Source organism: Miscanthus floridulus, chromosome 18 (assembly GCF_019320115.1).
Source record: "Miscanthus floridulus cultivar M001 chromosome 18, ASM1932011v1, whole genome shotgun sequence".
Classification (NCBI taxonomy): Eukaryota; Viridiplantae; Streptophyta; class Magnoliopsida; order Poales; family Poaceae; genus Miscanthus; species Miscanthus floridulus.
This window is the reverse complement of record NC_089597.1, coordinates 20,452,237-20,467,500: the sequence shown is the minus strand read 5'-3', so window position 1 is coordinate 20,467,500 and position 15,264 is coordinate 20,452,237. Positions and strand designations below refer to the sequence as shown.

The following is a 15,264-nucleotide window of genomic DNA, read 5'->3' as shown; positions in this document are numbered from 1 at the left end:
GAGAAACATTTCAAAGTGTCAAACTGTTGCTAGGAGGATTGTGCTTGTAGCTAGCCTTGTATTATTTGATGATATCATGGTACACACTAAGGGTATGTGTAATTCACAGCCGAATTGTTGTCTGCAAATTTTTATCTATTTAATTCTTAACCTATTTAATACATACAAGCATACATGATCAAGTATGTATAAGATCTTGGTGTATCATTTTGTTGCTTCTTTGATACAAATGGTATCAGGCATAAATAAATAAGATGAATATAAATATATTATTATGTTCTTTAGTGCACATATGACAGATAATAGAGTAGGAATAAAAAAAATCATATGCCACTCTACATCCCATTCTTCGTATTGATTTCACCATACAAAATATACATCTAGCATCCTAAAGTATCCCACATTAGGCTAGATGACAACAAATGAAAGAGGAATACGTACAATAAAGCATGGAAGCTTTTATTCGGTTGCTAGTATTGCAGCTAAATTTGATCAAGCCCAGCTAGCACTGTACAATGGTTGTTTTTTGTTGCAAAAAAGTTGCAGCGAACAAGCCCAGCTATATACAAGTGAACACTAGTCAGCGGATCTAGAAAAAATTTTAGGGGGCTGAACAAAAGTGCGACAGCAACATACCTCCAACTACTGCTCGATATTAAGTCTCAGCCCCACCTACACAATAGAACTTTGCCTAAAAATTCATGGGGGCTCCAGGGCTCCAGTATCGGTAGGGGGGGCTCGAGCCCCCCTGAATCCGCCGCTGGTTTTAGTAACTGAAATTGATCAACTACAGTAACTAAAATTGATCAACTACAGCTTGACAATACAGAAAAATGAATTCAAGAAAAGAAAATTGGACAATGTGTTATATGCTTTCTCAATAAATTTACTATAGAAAAGCTTGGCCTCATCGCTACTTTATACATGAACCAAAATAAACATTACCTTGGTGTTTGGATATGGTGGAGACTTAGGTCATCCGATCGCAGTTCTGTAGGTACGAACAAAAAACAATTTCTATGCACGTAGAAGAAGCTAGAAAGTACTGTAGCAATCAGTGGTGGTGACTGGCGGGCAAGAGGTTTGAAATCGAGTTGTCTCGGTACCTGAATCGAAGGATAGAAGTTGGTTAGACGGTCTCTAACGACCGTTACCCCAAATACAAGATCTATTCTACATTTAGGTAGCGCTACAGGTAAATAATTTAATACTTATATTTAGCATGGGTTCAAGTGTTTTTATGTGTTTTTCAAGGGTGCGTTTAGTTCGAAGACGAAATAGGATGGGATATGTCGATCCATGTATATTGGGATAAGGATATCCATGATGCATGTTTGGTTGGATGGATAGGATGAGCTACTTTTCTGTTTGGTTGGATGGATGAAAGTGGATGGGATTAGAGTAGTTGTCTAATTATATCTATTATTTAATTATAATAACAACTAATTAGACACTAATAAATATGTACTAATATGAATTTTGCCATGAAAATCAATAATTTAAAATAAATATGTTAATTAGCACAACTAATAACCTAATTAGCACAAAACATGTACTAATCAATGTATTAGCACTTATCAAAACTAATCCTACCATCATAATTACTAAGTAATAATATAACATACTAATCATCTTTAATTTATTTACTAATGACAAAGATTAGAAAACATGGATAAGCTGGTTCGCGAGATTTTTACAAACCAACAAATTCAGCATCTGGGGGTATATTTCTTATCCATTGTTTTACTGGTCTCATTCATTCAACCAAACGCTAGTGATCCATGGATGGTCCAATCCCATCCATACAAATCCAACCAACCAAACATATTCCAAGTGTTTCAAACAAATGTTTCAAATATTTTATTTATTTTCAGACGTATATTACAATTGTTGCATCTGAATGTTTCCAAAACTCGATCGAATGTTGCATCTCCCTCCTAGCCTTTTCTGTTATCTCGCCTCGGTGTCAGGCGCGGGAAGACGGAGGCGGTCCCCACTGGCGCGGGTAGGCCCCACGTGCTTGAGGGCGGACGTAGCAAGCAAGACGTGGGCAGACAGGTGCAGGACGCGAGACAGGGCAGTGGCACGGGTGTCCGGACAGGGGGGCTACCGTCCAAACATCCGGACGCTAGCCACGCCTACGACATGATTTTTTTTAAGGGGTAAAAGGACTTTACCTCGCCAAAATAAGAAAGGCCTAATGAAGGGTACCCATCTCATTTCGGCCATCGGCCCACGTCAGAGTAACCAAACCTACCTATGGTCACAGTTCACCACCCATCGAAGCCGAAGCCCGAAGCCCATGCCATACCCAGGCCCAATCCAGTACCCGCCCACAGCCTCACCGGCGAGCCAAACCCTGAGCCCGCCGCCCGTAGGACGCGACGCCACGCAGCGCGGTACGGCAGCAGCCATGGAGCCCGCGGCGATGGACCGCATCGCCACCCGCCTCTCCGCCGTCGAGGGCCTCTACTTCCCGTCCTCCTTCCTCGGCACGTCCCCCACCGGCACAGGCACCGGGGCCGCACCCCCTCCCCCTTCCCCTCCCTCCCCGCCGCGGCGCAGGGCGGAGCTCCGCTCCCTCCTCGGCCGCGACGCGCCGCTCTTCCTGGAGCGGTACGGCGCGGCGCTGTCCGCCGACGAGCTCGCCGCCTTCGACGCGCTCAGCCCGGACTACGAGGTCGACTGGCACCTCCGCCGCCTGCGCGCCGCCGCCGCGGGGGCTCCCCCGCCCGCGTCGCGGGTACGGAACCGGCGCCGCGCGTTCCTCGACCGCCTCGTCAGCGAGGGGGAGTACTTCTCCGAGGACGCCATGCGGGAGCGGGAGCCCTACCTGCACCACGAGTACCTCGGGAGGTTCCAGGACCCGCTCGGCAGGGCCATGGCGCGGCCCGGGGAGAGGTGGTCCGAGACGCTCATGCGCCGCGCGGAGGAGGCGGTCATCGTGGAGAAGATCCGCGGGGAGCAGATTAGGAGAGGGGTCGATCCCAGCGAGTGGGTGGGTGGTGGCGCTGAGGAGACCATGGAGGAGCAGGAAGAAGAGGAGGAAGAGGAAGAGGAAGAAGAGGACGAGGAAGACGGGATGAAGGAAAAGGGGAAAGAGGTCGAGAAGCCCATTGCGACTGAGGTTTGTTTCTGACGATTATTGTCTACATTTGCTGGTTTTATTTTGCTTTCAGTATTCGTGCTATAAATTGTTTGTAGTTGATTCAGTGACTCACATGCTTGTGTACATTAATTAGAAGTAGAATAATATTAAAGGATGCACAACTGTTTACTGCTAATTTTCTTCGAGGAGCTAGTGCTCATCTCGAAGACAGACAATCTATCAACCAACCATCTTGTCTAACTTCACAATAATGATGTGTAGATTCAGACAATAGTTTTTGTTTGCAATTTTGGACTAGTGGAGTACTCAGATTTGAAAAAAAAATAGCTAATCTAGCGATGCTCCTATGCACCACACCGAGGTGCAAGTTATGGATGATTTTTTTTAAATATTTCACTATTATGGTTAGATCAATGGCTTTGACTTTTCACCGTCAGTTATACTCCCTCCATTTCAAATTGTAAGTCGTTTTGGCTTTTTCTAGGTACATGAATTTTGCTACGCACCTACATATATGTTATGTATAGATATGTAGTAGAAGTGATGTATCTAGAAAAGCCTGAACTGACTTACAATTTGGAATGAAGGGAGTATGTGGTAACAATGATTTATTGTCCCAGTGAATGATGGTGACGTATTGTTTATAGAGGCAGGTTGCTCTGATTTTTTTGAAATAGAAGCCAGCATGTACCTGAGAGCTGGTTATACTACTAGATGTCTGTCATGTGTTAGAGAAGGAAGTGAATAACCTAGCAGTATTTTTTTTGAACCTGGGTATGAAAAATATGAAATTTCTACACTACTAGTTGTTCTGCTCTTGTTCTACATGGAAAAAGTGTTTGTAAGAAACTTACATATCCAATTTTTGTGCTGGAAGATAATTCACACATTCTTTCTTTAGCCTCTCGTTTTGTGATCCAAACGCCCACCTCTCAATTCTTTTTTCCCTGAACTCTGCGGTAACTATAATTTTGTGCAATGGTGTTGTCTCTCTGGCTTGAAGGAAATGTATAAGATGGTTTAATCTAAAACAATTTCCTGAGGGCACGGGTTCAGATCCACTTTCATGTTTTAGTGCCTAGTATGTAGGCTCACGTAACATGAAATGGTACACGTTAAGAAACTGTTCTGGTGATGTAGAGACTTGGTCGATGTAGTTCACAGTTAAAACCACATATTTGATGTGGCTCCATTTTAGTGTTGGGCCTCTACAATGTGTCGCTTGCACCATTTATTATTTCACCTACATGGGAGTCAGGAGTGCCTCAGAATTTTTTGTTGAAATTCATCACACTGTGATTCGTCCTTCCTTTTGATGCACTGTCCTCGCAGGAGATGAGTTTCTTGCTTTACATAATGGCAGGTGGTTGCAAATGAGGCTGCACCAATGGAGTCCAACGATGGGGGAGGCCCTGCTGCAACGACTTCCAACCAGACGTTATCTTTTGAAGAAATGCAGGATCAGCTGGAGCAGTTCACATATGTGATGCAACAAAAGTTCCTGTCCGGTGAAGACACTGAGCATATGGACTATTCTCAGATCGATAATGATGAGATGCTTGATGATCATTGGTCCAGAGAAGCCAACTATGATGCAGAGGAAAAGTATTTCGAAGAAGATTAGTTAGTAATAGGCTGCTGTTTTGGTACCTGAGAAGCAATGAATCAGCTTATTTGCTTATGTGATGGTTATGTTCAGAACCTGTAGAGTTAGCATTGTATTATTGTATATAAAATCCATCTTTTCATCTGAGATAGAGTACTGTTGATATGCAATCGTTGCATCTTGTATCCCATGGTGTTATTGGCAATCGGACAAGTTGTTTCGTGCATCTACGGGTCAGTCTTCCCTTTTAATTTCCTTATTGATCGAAATAACTTATGCGTAGTTGTTCGTAGTCCAGATACTGAGATACGTGACTAAGTAAGCATTTGATTGATTATCCTTTCCTTTTGCCGAATTCTTCTTTCTTATGGCATATTTGGATCTCATGAATTAAAACTAATATCTAGAAAGTGTTTTCCATTCTATTATTAGATTACTTTTCAAATTCTCTTAATTCTTGAGAACCATGATTGAATTGTTATAACTATGGATTCGAATGGTATTGAATGGGACCTTATTACAGGATGTTCGATGCGACAATTGTGGCATATTGATACTCCTGACCCGTGCGGCCGTGCGTATCAACTTGCATCAGTCTGAGCCGATGCATGATGTGTTGGCTGGATCACTATCATGCGTTGGGTTTAAAAACTGACCCACGGATTACAGATAAGATATAAAGGGCCTGTTTATTTGTCTGTACAAGGCTGGACCAGGCTCAGGGGATATATTTTTCAGGGCCCGTTCGCTTCGCTGAAAAAACAAGCCGAAACATTATCCCGGCTGATTTGTTGTAAGAGAAAAATATTGTTCCGGCTAGAAAAATAAGCTAAAAACGATGGATTATAAGAGAAACGAACGTGATAAAGGGTCAATCCGTGGGATGCAAAAAGAGCTCCCACAGCCTGTTCCAGGGAAACAAGTTTTATTTTCGTTTTCCACGGGCCTGGCTCGCTGGATGCAACTTGGTTAGCAGCTAACAATATGATTAATACATAATTAGTGTATATTAAGTTATATTAGTGCATTTAAGAGCTAATTAAAGCTTAACAAGGAAATTTGAGACTGGTAAAACATACTTTATCCAGTACGACGTATTTCTCATACTCATACGGCTACGGCCAACCAAACACTGTGTCTATTCAACCAGGATGGCCAAATATGAACAACCAAACAAGTCTAAGGAGGTGTTTAGTTTCTCCTCTAAACTTTAGTCGCTGTCCCATCAGATGTTTAGATATATGCATAGAGTATTAAATATAGACTAATTACGAAACTAATTGCACAGCTTGCGACTAATTTGCGAGACGAATCTTTTAAGCCTAATTAGTCCATAATTTGACAATGTAGTGATACAGTAAATATGTGCTCATGACAGGTTAATTAGGCTTAATAAATTCGTCTCGTGGAGTACTGACGAATTCTATAATTTGTTTTTTTATTAGTATCCAAACACCTCATGCGACACCCTCACTGTGACACATTCTAAATTTTAGTCACCGGATCCAAACACTCCTAAAGTGAACAATAACTTTTTAGGTGAGAGATATTTATCAATTCTTTTGCTTTTTTAAATATAGAATAAATAGATAGATATAGAAACACACCCTGGGGATAAGATATAAAGATTACAGTGACCTTTTAGATAAGATGAGAGATATTTATCAATTTTTTCACTTTGTAATATACAGGATAGATAGATAGATAGATAGATAGATAGATAGATATATGTCAACTATTAGGTCCTGTTTGGCAGAGCTCCTAGAGCTGATTCTTTGTTAAATATAGCAGGAGCTGTGCCAAACAGTTTTTCAGAGAGAAGTAATCCTCTGCTGATTCTGTGAAGTGATTCTCTGAAACGAACTAAGAGGCTGGGAGCTGAAAAAAGTAGCTTCTCCTGATTCTATAAAGTGATTCTCCATCGTGATTTATGTTAAAGAATCAAAGAGAATCACTTTCAGCCACAAAATCACTTCTCTCAGAGAATCAGCTTCCATAAATAATCAGAATCAGATGGAGCTCTACCAAACAGGCCCTTAGGTGGTGCACATGTAATGTCATACAGTACTCCTGCCATTCAAATATTTTAAGTTATTAGGACTTTTTAAAATATACATAATTTTTATTATATATTTAAATATAACTTATATAGCTATAAAAATTAGAACAGATCATAATTTGGAACTAAATGGACCGAACTGTCCAAGAATGATAAGCATCTCTGTCATCGTGCATGTCGTAATGTTCGTTGAATTTCGAGTGTAGCACGAGCAGGCCTACCACGCTGGTCGGTGCCCGAACAGGCGGTCACCTTTAACCACACACGCGCGCACGGAAACCAAAAAAACCCTACTTAATAAAATAATAATATTTTCCTCTCGCAACACGTCAATATCAACGTCAACGTCACCGTTTTTACATACAGTCGAGAAGGACCTTTATCCTGCGGGGGCGAATCGCAAGACCGCCACAACAGCGGAATACCACAAATCACGTCAACGGCGTGCTGGTTGTCCACCGACCACCGCGTCAGCGCGTCGGTCTCATGGTGTCACCAGATGAGCAGAGCAGCTAGGGACGCAGGATGCAGACGCGATCGTCTTGGCGGACCAAACAATTTACTAGCAATATATCCGGTTTTACTGTCTTATTTGATCTTCATCAAAGTTCTAACAATCAGAAGTTCCAAAAAAATTCTAACAATCAGCTAATGAAGGAGCTAACCATTGGTAACGATGCCGCTAAGCGTACATGTAATAATCAGAAGAATCAGTTTCGTGTCTGCCCTGACACTACTGAAGCACCAATTTGTCGGCGTGGCGTCGCAGCACGTTGTCCCTGAGCCGCTTCAGGGCGCCGCCGAACTCGGGCAGCTCCGCCTCGCCGAGCGCCTTCACGTCCGCCTCCCACCAGAACCGGCCCACGGCCGTGGCTCGCAGCACCTTGTCCGCGACGGCCTTCATCCGCTCTTCCTCCGCGTCCACGAGCTCCTTGGTCTCGTCCCTCCGCCGCGCGGTCGCCTCCGCCCCCTCGCGCCCGGCGACGGCGTCCTCCTCGACCGCGGCGCGGTGGTAGGGGTCGCCGGCGGCGAGGCGGCTCATCACGTGGTCCACGGAGGGGGTGCCCATCGCGAACACGTTGCCGCCGCCGCGCCTGGTGGAGGAGGAGCCTCTGCCGCCCGGACGCGCCGCGGCGGCGACAGCAGCAGGGTTCGGGTTCGCGTCCTGTTTCTGGGAGAAGACGACGATGGCGACGTGCGCGCCGCAGAGCAGGTGCAGCTCCGACGCCTTCTTCAGCAGCCCGCCCTTGCGCTTCGAGAAGGTCACCTGCCGTTTCTCCTTCTCCTCGATGTATTCGATCTGGATGCGCTGCTTGCCCTTCGACGTCGCCTTCTTCCCAGCCGGTTTCACCATTGTTGCAAACGTTGCTGCTTCAACTTACTTTTGACGATGAGATGTAAGATTGGATGATTGTTGGATTACCCTGGCTCATGGATCTTTTGTCCTTCCTATATAGTCTAAAGATAAAGTTATTGGTTGTATTTTGATTTCTACTCCTACTCTTTTACGGTAATAAAGATCGGAGTAGATTTAGAATTTAGGATAGATGTGATATCTCTATGGCTCCGCTAGCAGCAGCTTCACGCGCAAGCGACGCGGACCAAGACACGGCGCCCAGACTTGTGTGCCCCGCCCGACCAGCGCACACAACCAATCCGTGGCCGGCACGTCAGCCCAACCCCTCCCTGTTGCCCCGGCCCGAAGAATCCTCTTCCCTCATATTCGAATCCGACCCGTTCTCTCCCCTTCTCTTCTCCTCCGACCCGATGGCGGCAGGCCTTCCTCCTCTCTTTGCTTTCCCCAAACACGACGAAAAGAGAAGAGGACGCCTCCCTCGGTCCCTCCTGCTCCTCCGTCCTCTGCTCTGCTCCTCCTCCCTATTTAACCCGTCTCCATCGGCCATTGCCCGCTCTCCTCCCGAAGTCGCCGGGAGCCACACGCATTCCCCTGTCTCGCGCTTCCTTCGCTGTCATCACCCGGCCGGGCCCCACGTCCCCGCCTATTTACCGACCGCGTCGCCCCCTGCCGCACGTCTTCCCACCCCCGCGCCTGCCCGCCTGCTCCCCGACGCCGGGGGCCCCCACGACGACCCGCCCCCGCGCGGTGACAGCAAGCCGGGACATGGCGCGCGGCGGCCTCGCCCACCTGCTCGCCACGCTCCTCCTCTTCGTCCTGCTCGCCACGTCTCTCGCCGTCGGAGCTTCCGAGGCAGAAGCGGACCTCACGCCGGCGGCGCCAGCGCAGGGCGTGTCCGAGGCGGCGGCGGCGGAGCCGGACGCGGACGCGCAGCAGCACCTCCTGCCGCGGCCGCTCGTCATCGAGCTCCCGTCAGCGCGGGCCGCGGAGGAGCCCGACCCCGATGCCGACGTCGACGACGTGCCGACGGACGTGCGCTGCGCCAGCTGGCGGCTGGCGGCGGAGGCCAACAACCTCGCGCCGTGGAAGGCGGTGCCGCCGGAGTGCGCGCAGCACGTGCGGGACTACGTCACCAGCGCCGCCTACCGCTCCGACCTCGAGCTCGTGGCGCGGGAGTCCGCCGCCTACGCGCGCGCGGCCTTGCCGCTCGGCGACGACGGACGCGACGCCTGGGTGTTCGACGTGGACGAGACGCTGCTCTCCAACCTCCCGTACTACGCCGAGCACGGCTACGGGTGAGCTCTCCCCTCTCCTCCGTCCGTGTCCGTCTCCACCTCACGCTCTCGCATCCCCATGTGACCACGTCCACAAAAAAAAGGCAGAAATTTATTCACGAAATTCCACAGAAATTTGTTTGTTTGGTATCGATCACATGGCGCATTCAATTCCGCCTTTCGGTACGTCGTACCAAAAGGAAAGAAAAAACTTTTCGCACGAAACCGCAACGATTTAGTGGTAGGCATCAGCTGCTCCATCGGAATTTCAGAGTGGTCTCACATGGCGTGCTTGCGATTTTATTATTAATTTCAAAAATCCGCAGGGCCGAGTTGTTCGACCACCACAAATTTGACGAGTGGGTGGAGAGGGGCGAGGCGGCTGCCATCCCCTCCAGCTTGAAGCTGTACAATGAGGTTCGCGAGCTGGGGTTCAAGACCTTCCTGCTCACGGGCAGAAGCGAGGGCCACCGAGGCGTCACGGTGGAGAACCTCAACAAGCAGGGGTTCCATGACTGGGAAAAGCTTATACTCAGGTATACCTCGCACATTAGCTTCAGCCGATTCCTACCATTCCATGCACGTGCTTCAATCTCGTGCGCTATTATATATTTTTTATTCCTTTGTTAAATTGCCTTTTAGTTATTCACAATAATTGGTTTGATAAAAACAAGGATCTTGTGAATAATTTAGTTGCTCTCTAGTGTTCTCCATACCCTGTGGATCAGAGACACATTAGAATGCACTAGCATAATCATGTAGGCAGTTTAAGTTGTTATTATTCTGTTGCACTCAATTCTGATTAGGTGCTTCATCAGATCCAAATGTTTGATACCACTATGCTGTTGATGACCCTGTCCAGAAGTACATCTACTGCCATGAAATACCTACAGTTAGTTAAGACTTAAGAGTCAGAATCCTTTTGGTTCAATGCTGAACCTGACATCTTCTAAGCTCGGTCAAATTTGTCGGCTGCGCACTTTGTATGACCTAAGTAACTATTCTTCAACGTTCATTGTTTGTTCATGCTGGAACCCTGAGATGTGTCTTTCCCAATATACAGGACAGCAGGTGACCGCAAGAAAACCGCGACAGTCTACAAATCAGAAAAGAGGAAAGAAACGGAAGAAGAGGGTTACAGGATCCTAGGCAACTCCGGCGACCAATGGAGCGACCTGCTGGGATCTTCCATGAGTGCTCGTTCTTTCAAGCTCCCTAATCCAATGTACTATATCCCATGACAGAAACTGAAAAACAGGGCGGGTGAAAAGTGCTGTGTTTATTGGATGCACATTCTACCAGGCCCAATTGGAACATAGTGCTGACGGATGATGGAAAATGAAAATAATTTCGCAATGGAATTTACTGTACAAATGCTTCACTACTAACTTCGTGTAGTATATATTACCTGTAAGTTCAACTGTAACGATGACATGGGAAGAGACTTCTATGAATAATTGGTGGCTTCAGGGATATAGCCTTATAAGTTGAAAAGTACAGGGTCATAGTTTCTGCCTAATCATGCTACTGCCAGAAAGGGAGTTTAATGGTCCTTGATGCAACTCTCCTTAAACGAATTTACTGTAGTACGTATATTTTCAATTTACATGGTGCCTTAGAAATTTTTTATATGATTTGGTGGAAATCTAAGCCCTTGTTTAGTTCGCGAAAAGTTAAAAATTTGGCTACTGTAGCACTTTCGTTTTTATTTAGCAATTAGTGTTCAATCATGAACTAATTAGGCTCAAAACGTTCGTCTCGCAATTTCCAACCAAACTGTGCAATTAGTTTTTATTTTCGTCTACATTTAATGCTCCATGCACGTACCGCAAGACTCGATGTGACGAGTACTGTAGCACTTTTTGGAAAAACTTTTCGCGAACTAAACAAGGGCTAAAGTACATTAAGCTGACGAGCATCAGCAAGCGACCGTCTGTCAGAATGGAAGCACCGCGTCCACGAGTAGCAAGACATAGCGACGTGTTGTATCAGATGGATGCTACGAGGCATGCATGCATTACTGATGTATCATGAGTAGGCCGCTGACAAAACCGTATACTCGCCAAATACAACCACAGCAGTAGCACGCTAAGCAGTAACCATTAACTCGAAAGGCCAATCAATCTGCTAAACAGGAATTTACTAAGGTGTGATAACAATATGTAAATACTCTGGTGTGACATAGTTTAGCAGGAATTGTTCCAATTCTTCGGTTGAAATCAAGAACAAGTCAGATACAGTGAAAAGTTCACAAAGGAAGTGGAGGGCAAATTCACTGCACCATGGGATCAGGGTTCCCAGCAGCAAGAATATCAAGCAAAGAGTTATGGGGCTCCAGCTCGTCGTGCCACAGGGGTAGCTTGTCGCCAGGATAAAAGTTCCTCTTCACGCCATCGGCATTTATCTGCAGTGTAACCAAATTGAGTTTATTTTGAACTAAAAAAAGGTTTAAGCCAAGAGAACACAAGCATAGGAAATGGCAGTAAGAAATAAGTATAGGCAAAACACAAACACAGATTGCAGGTCACTGCATTCTTGCAGACTGAACATAATTTTTTTACAAGGTAAACCTCAAGAAAATGAAAACTGAGCAAATAGATAGAATTCACTGAGTGGATGTGGTAAGCAAGTGAATGAATCAAGTAACAGAAGAGTAAACGGCATGGAGTCCAGCAGCATTGAGATAAGGCGCATTCCAATTGATCTTGTACCTTTGTTCTAATTCATTTTGGTACAATCATTTTTTTAAACTACAATCAATTTTATTAATTGACAGAAGAATGTACAGCACCACACAAGAAGTTAAATGATCAAAAGTTACGATTTTCAGTTACAGCTGATTGAGTTTCACTCCAAAAGCTATCAAAAGCATCATGCTAGATATAAGTGCCAAAACCAACATAAGACAATCCATGACACCCAACTAGTTCAGGTGATTGCTACGTTTCAGTTTCTGGAGGGAACTGAGCATGAAAATTTGCACAAAAATAGAGAGAACTTACAGTAACTGTACGGACAACCCCTCCACTAGCACCATCACGGGCCATAGCAAGGGAAACTAGCTTCACCACAAATTTCTGTATATATGAACAATAGAAACATATTAGGAACATTGAGGCTAGTTGTACTCTATTCGCTTTACACAATTAATAACCTTCAGTCATACTACTACACTAGAGAGTATCTCAATTCCAGGATCTAAGTAAGAAGGAACTTGGCGACATACCTCTGCCTCTTCCTGGCTCATTCCCTCTTTCCATTCATGATCAAGAAGGGCATATAGGTAACTGGAACCTGAACCTGCAATTCAGAGATAACATAACAAGTGTCAGAAACAATATTTCTCAAGCAAAGCAAGTTTTTTTCATAACAAGATTTAGAGTATGAACACTCAGAGATCATGTACAACTCAAACAGTAAGTGATTTAATTACTAGATCACTAGCCATAGCACAAAAGGTATGTCACAGCAAAGAGAATAATGAAGTAGCATTGAAATACTGACTTGAAAGAAGGGGACAATACAACTTTATGGGCAAAATTATACCTCCAATTGCAAATGGTTGCTTCAAGATCGTTCCACCAAGAGGGACCGAGAAAATTTGGCCTCCCTCATACTTATCCCATCCTCCAACAATCATGCCAGCTTGCAACATGTTCTGGATATTAATAACAAACATTCATTTTGTAGTTCAACAAGAGTTTAACATCAAATTCCGACACCAGGTGCTTATCAATGAGGAAAGTAAAAGAATGTTTTAACAGTCTGTGCTGGAATGCTATGGAACATACCTTGTTCTGATAAGCTAGCAACCTAATCAAGTTGGCTGCAACTTTAACAGTAGCTGGTTGTCCAAGCTGGATTCTGCACAGAAGGGTAACTTTAGCATCAGCTACCTTGCATGTCAAATATCTCAAGTAATTGTATACCATCATATTTATCAAAGTTAAGTATCATTCAATATATTCATTTATCAAATGAGTGATTAATGTTAGGTTGTGTATGAAGAACAAACTTACGTGTGTTGGTGGAGGAAATAACGTACATAGTCCGAAATGACTTGTGTATCAGCAGCCTGTGATAAAATTAAAATAGCAAGAGTTTTACATGTGAACTAAAAACTTGCAAAAAGGAATGTGCCATCTCTGGCACCATGCAAAGGAGGAATTACTTTCTATTAAGACAAAACAAGACAAGGCGGTATAAAAATAGCAATGAGAATAGCTACTAGCTCTTAATGTTGTTTGAATGGTTCAGATCAACAGTACATAAAAGCTGTCTACCATCAAGTAGTGTCCATTAATAACTTGTCAAAGGGACAAAATGAGAAGAAAGTTTCTACTCAAACATCCTAATACAACAATAACATTAGAAGACAAGACACTTACAGATCCAGAGCGACAGACATACACATTGTCTGTCAGTTGAGTAATCTTGTCTGAAGCACGGTTGGCTACATACATTCCTGAGTTAGAGCAGGCAACAAAAAAATATTAGCAGTTGGCCAAATAAAATATAAAGAATATATTTGCTTAATAATGAAATCTATTTGGTGGAAACAGGAGCAAAATCATTTTTCTGGACTAGTACGAGTAGGACTCTTCACGAACTTAAGGAGGCATGTTTTGATCAAAAGGATTGCATCCTTGAACCAAAGCAAGCACATAATCTCATCTGAGCCATCATACATTTAACATTTCCATAAGAACTATGATCACAGTTAACATGGCCAAAAAAAAATAACTGTAACAGTGGATGTTAGTTTTAGTTTAATCATATGCAATACAGTGCACAGCTCAGAGTTGGACTATCCTATAACTTTTTCTTCAGAAATAAAGGCCGAAACTTATCCATCAGTGATCTGAAGAATTAAACAGACTGCAGAGGAGAGCCAACTTCCCCTCAACATAGGCTGCTGCTAGTACCCAAATTCCTCTAATCTCGCAAGTCGCAACTAAGCGACTAGCAGCAAAACAATTAGACCAATTCGTCCAATCTCGCCAGTGTAAACTAATCATGAACCTAACAGTCAAAGCAGAAAGGCAGCACACATCACGGCCGCTGACATCGCCAGCCACGCCTCAATTCTGAACGATCCAAGCGAAAACCTAGGCCCGCAACGCTATCCCCACGCCAAATCTACCCGTACCCGCGGTAGGATCTCCTGCGGCATACACAGATCGATAGGAGCCAAAGGGCGTTACCAGTGCTGGTCCTGGAATCGGCGCCGAGGATGACGCCACCATCGTAGCAGACCCCGACGATGGTGGTCCCCATCCGGTGCTCCCCGGTGGTCGGGGCCTCGCCGGCGGCGGAGGAGGAGCCCGTGTGCGAGGCGTCCATGGCGGGGACGGCGAGATCCGCGGCGGCAAAAACCCTAGTCGGCGAGGTGAGGCAGAGCGGAGCGGAGCGGTGGTGGTCTCGATTCAGGGGAGCGGCGTATCGTTTTGTTTCCTCGGCTTTGGCCTCCGTCGCAAGAAAGAAACTGAGGAGGAGAGAAGGGGACGTGTTTGTTAGGTTCGGTGTTGTGCGGCAGCTGGGCCGGACATGTGTTAGTGTTCATTCAAGCTTGGGCCAACGTATTACTCGGTCTATGGGCTTATTTGTTTGGGCTTTTTTAAGCTTTCGGACTTCAGCTTTTCTGTATTGCCTCAACATTCGATTATGCTTTTGGAGTTCAGCTTTTTATTTATTGCCTCAAGTTTTTGATTAAAAGTTATAGGCTCTGGTCGCTGGTTGGTTTCTGGGCTAATAAGCCCGGCTGGTGCTAGTTTGTTGTGAGAGAAAAACACTGTTGACTGACTGATAAGCTCTGGCTGAAACCAACAAACAAACATGCTGATAGTATCTAAACGCACG

General features: G+C 45.1%; 4 protein-coding genes across 4 annotated transcripts; 2 read left to right on the top strand and 2 right to left on the bottom strand.

Moving 5' to 3' along the window:
• Window positions 1-2,287: 2,287 nt before the first annotated feature.
• LOC136521952 (uncharacterized) lies at window positions 2,288-4,947 on the top strand. The gene is made up of 2 exons (XM_066515742.1): window positions 2,288-3,127; window positions 4,473-4,947. Exons 1-2 carry the CDS (start codon window positions 2,303-2,305, stop codon window positions 4,731-4,733), a joined length of 1,086 nt encoding a protein of 361 aa, XP_066371839.1. The 5' UTR covers window positions 2,288-2,302; the 3' UTR covers window positions 4,734-4,947.
• A 2,390-nt stretch (window positions 4,948-7,337) lies between these two features.
• LOC136520165 (agamous-like MADS-box protein AGL61) lies at window positions 7,338-8,371 on the bottom strand. Its single transcript, XM_066513599.1, has one exon. It carries the CDS (start codon window positions 8,126-8,128, stop codon window positions 7,508-7,510), a length of 621 nt encoding a protein of 206 aa, XP_066369696.1. The 5' UTR covers window positions 8,129-8,371; the 3' UTR covers window positions 7,338-7,507.
• Window positions 8,372-8,559: 188 nt separating this feature from the next.
• On the top strand, window positions 8,560-10,766 carry LOC136520164 (acid phosphatase 1-like). Its single transcript, XM_066513598.1, has 3 exons — window positions 8,560-9,426; window positions 9,732-9,941; window positions 10,469-10,766. Exons 1-3 carry the CDS (start codon window positions 8,897-8,899, stop codon window positions 10,644-10,646), a joined length of 918 nt encoding a protein of 305 aa, XP_066369695.1. The 5' UTR covers window positions 8,560-8,896; the 3' UTR covers window positions 10,647-10,766.
• A 764-nt stretch (window positions 10,767-11,530) lies between these two features.
• On the bottom strand, window positions 11,531-14,894 carry LOC136520707 (proteasome subunit beta type-6-like). Its single transcript, XM_066514347.1, has 8 exons — window positions 14,610-14,894; window positions 13,794-13,870; window positions 13,425-13,480; window positions 13,197-13,269; window positions 12,952-13,063; window positions 12,632-12,705; window positions 12,408-12,482; window positions 11,531-11,809 (listed from the first exon to the last, which is right to left on the bottom strand). Exons 1-8 carry the CDS (start codon window positions 14,746-14,748, stop codon window positions 11,678-11,680), a joined length of 738 nt encoding a protein of 245 aa, XP_066370444.1. The 5' UTR covers window positions 14,749-14,894; the 3' UTR covers window positions 11,531-11,677.
• Window positions 14,895-15,264: the final 370 nt, after the last annotated feature.

Coding starts and splice junctions, on each gene's coding strand:
- LOC136520165 (XM_066513599.1), bottom strand. CDS start 8,128: ATGGTGAAACCGGCTGGGAAGAAGGCGACGTCGAAGGGCAAGCAGCGC.
- LOC136520164 (XM_066513598.1), top strand. CDS start 8,897: ATGGCGCGCGGCGGCCTCGCCCACCTGCTCGCCACGCTCCTCCTCTTC. Junction 9,427..9,731: donor TACGCCGAGCACGGCTACGG/GTGAGCTCTCCC, acceptor AAAAATCCGCAG/GGCCGAGTTGTTCGACCACC. Junction 9,942..10,468: donor TGGGAAAAGCTTATACTCAG/GTATACCTCGCA, acceptor CCCAATATACAG/GACAGCAGGTGACCGCAAGA.
- LOC136520707 (XM_066514347.1), bottom strand. CDS start 14,748: ATGGACGCCTCGCACACGGGCTCCTCCTCCGCCGCCGGCGAGGCCCCG. Junction 12,706..12,951: donor GCAACCATTTGCAATTGGAG/GTATAATTTTGC, acceptor TCTGAATTGCAG/GTTCAGGTTCCAGTTACCTA. Junction 12,483..12,631: donor TGAGCCAGGAAGAGGCAGAG/GTATGTCGCCAA, acceptor TCATATATACAG/AAATTTGTGGTGAAGCTAGT.
- LOC136521952 (XM_066515742.1), top strand. CDS start 2,303: ATGCCATACCCAGGCCCAATCCAGTACCCGCCCACAGCCTCACCGGCG. Junction 3,128..4,472: donor AGAAGCCCATTGCGACTGAG/GTTTGTTTCTGA, acceptor ACATAATGGCAG/GTGGTTGCAAATGAGGCTGC.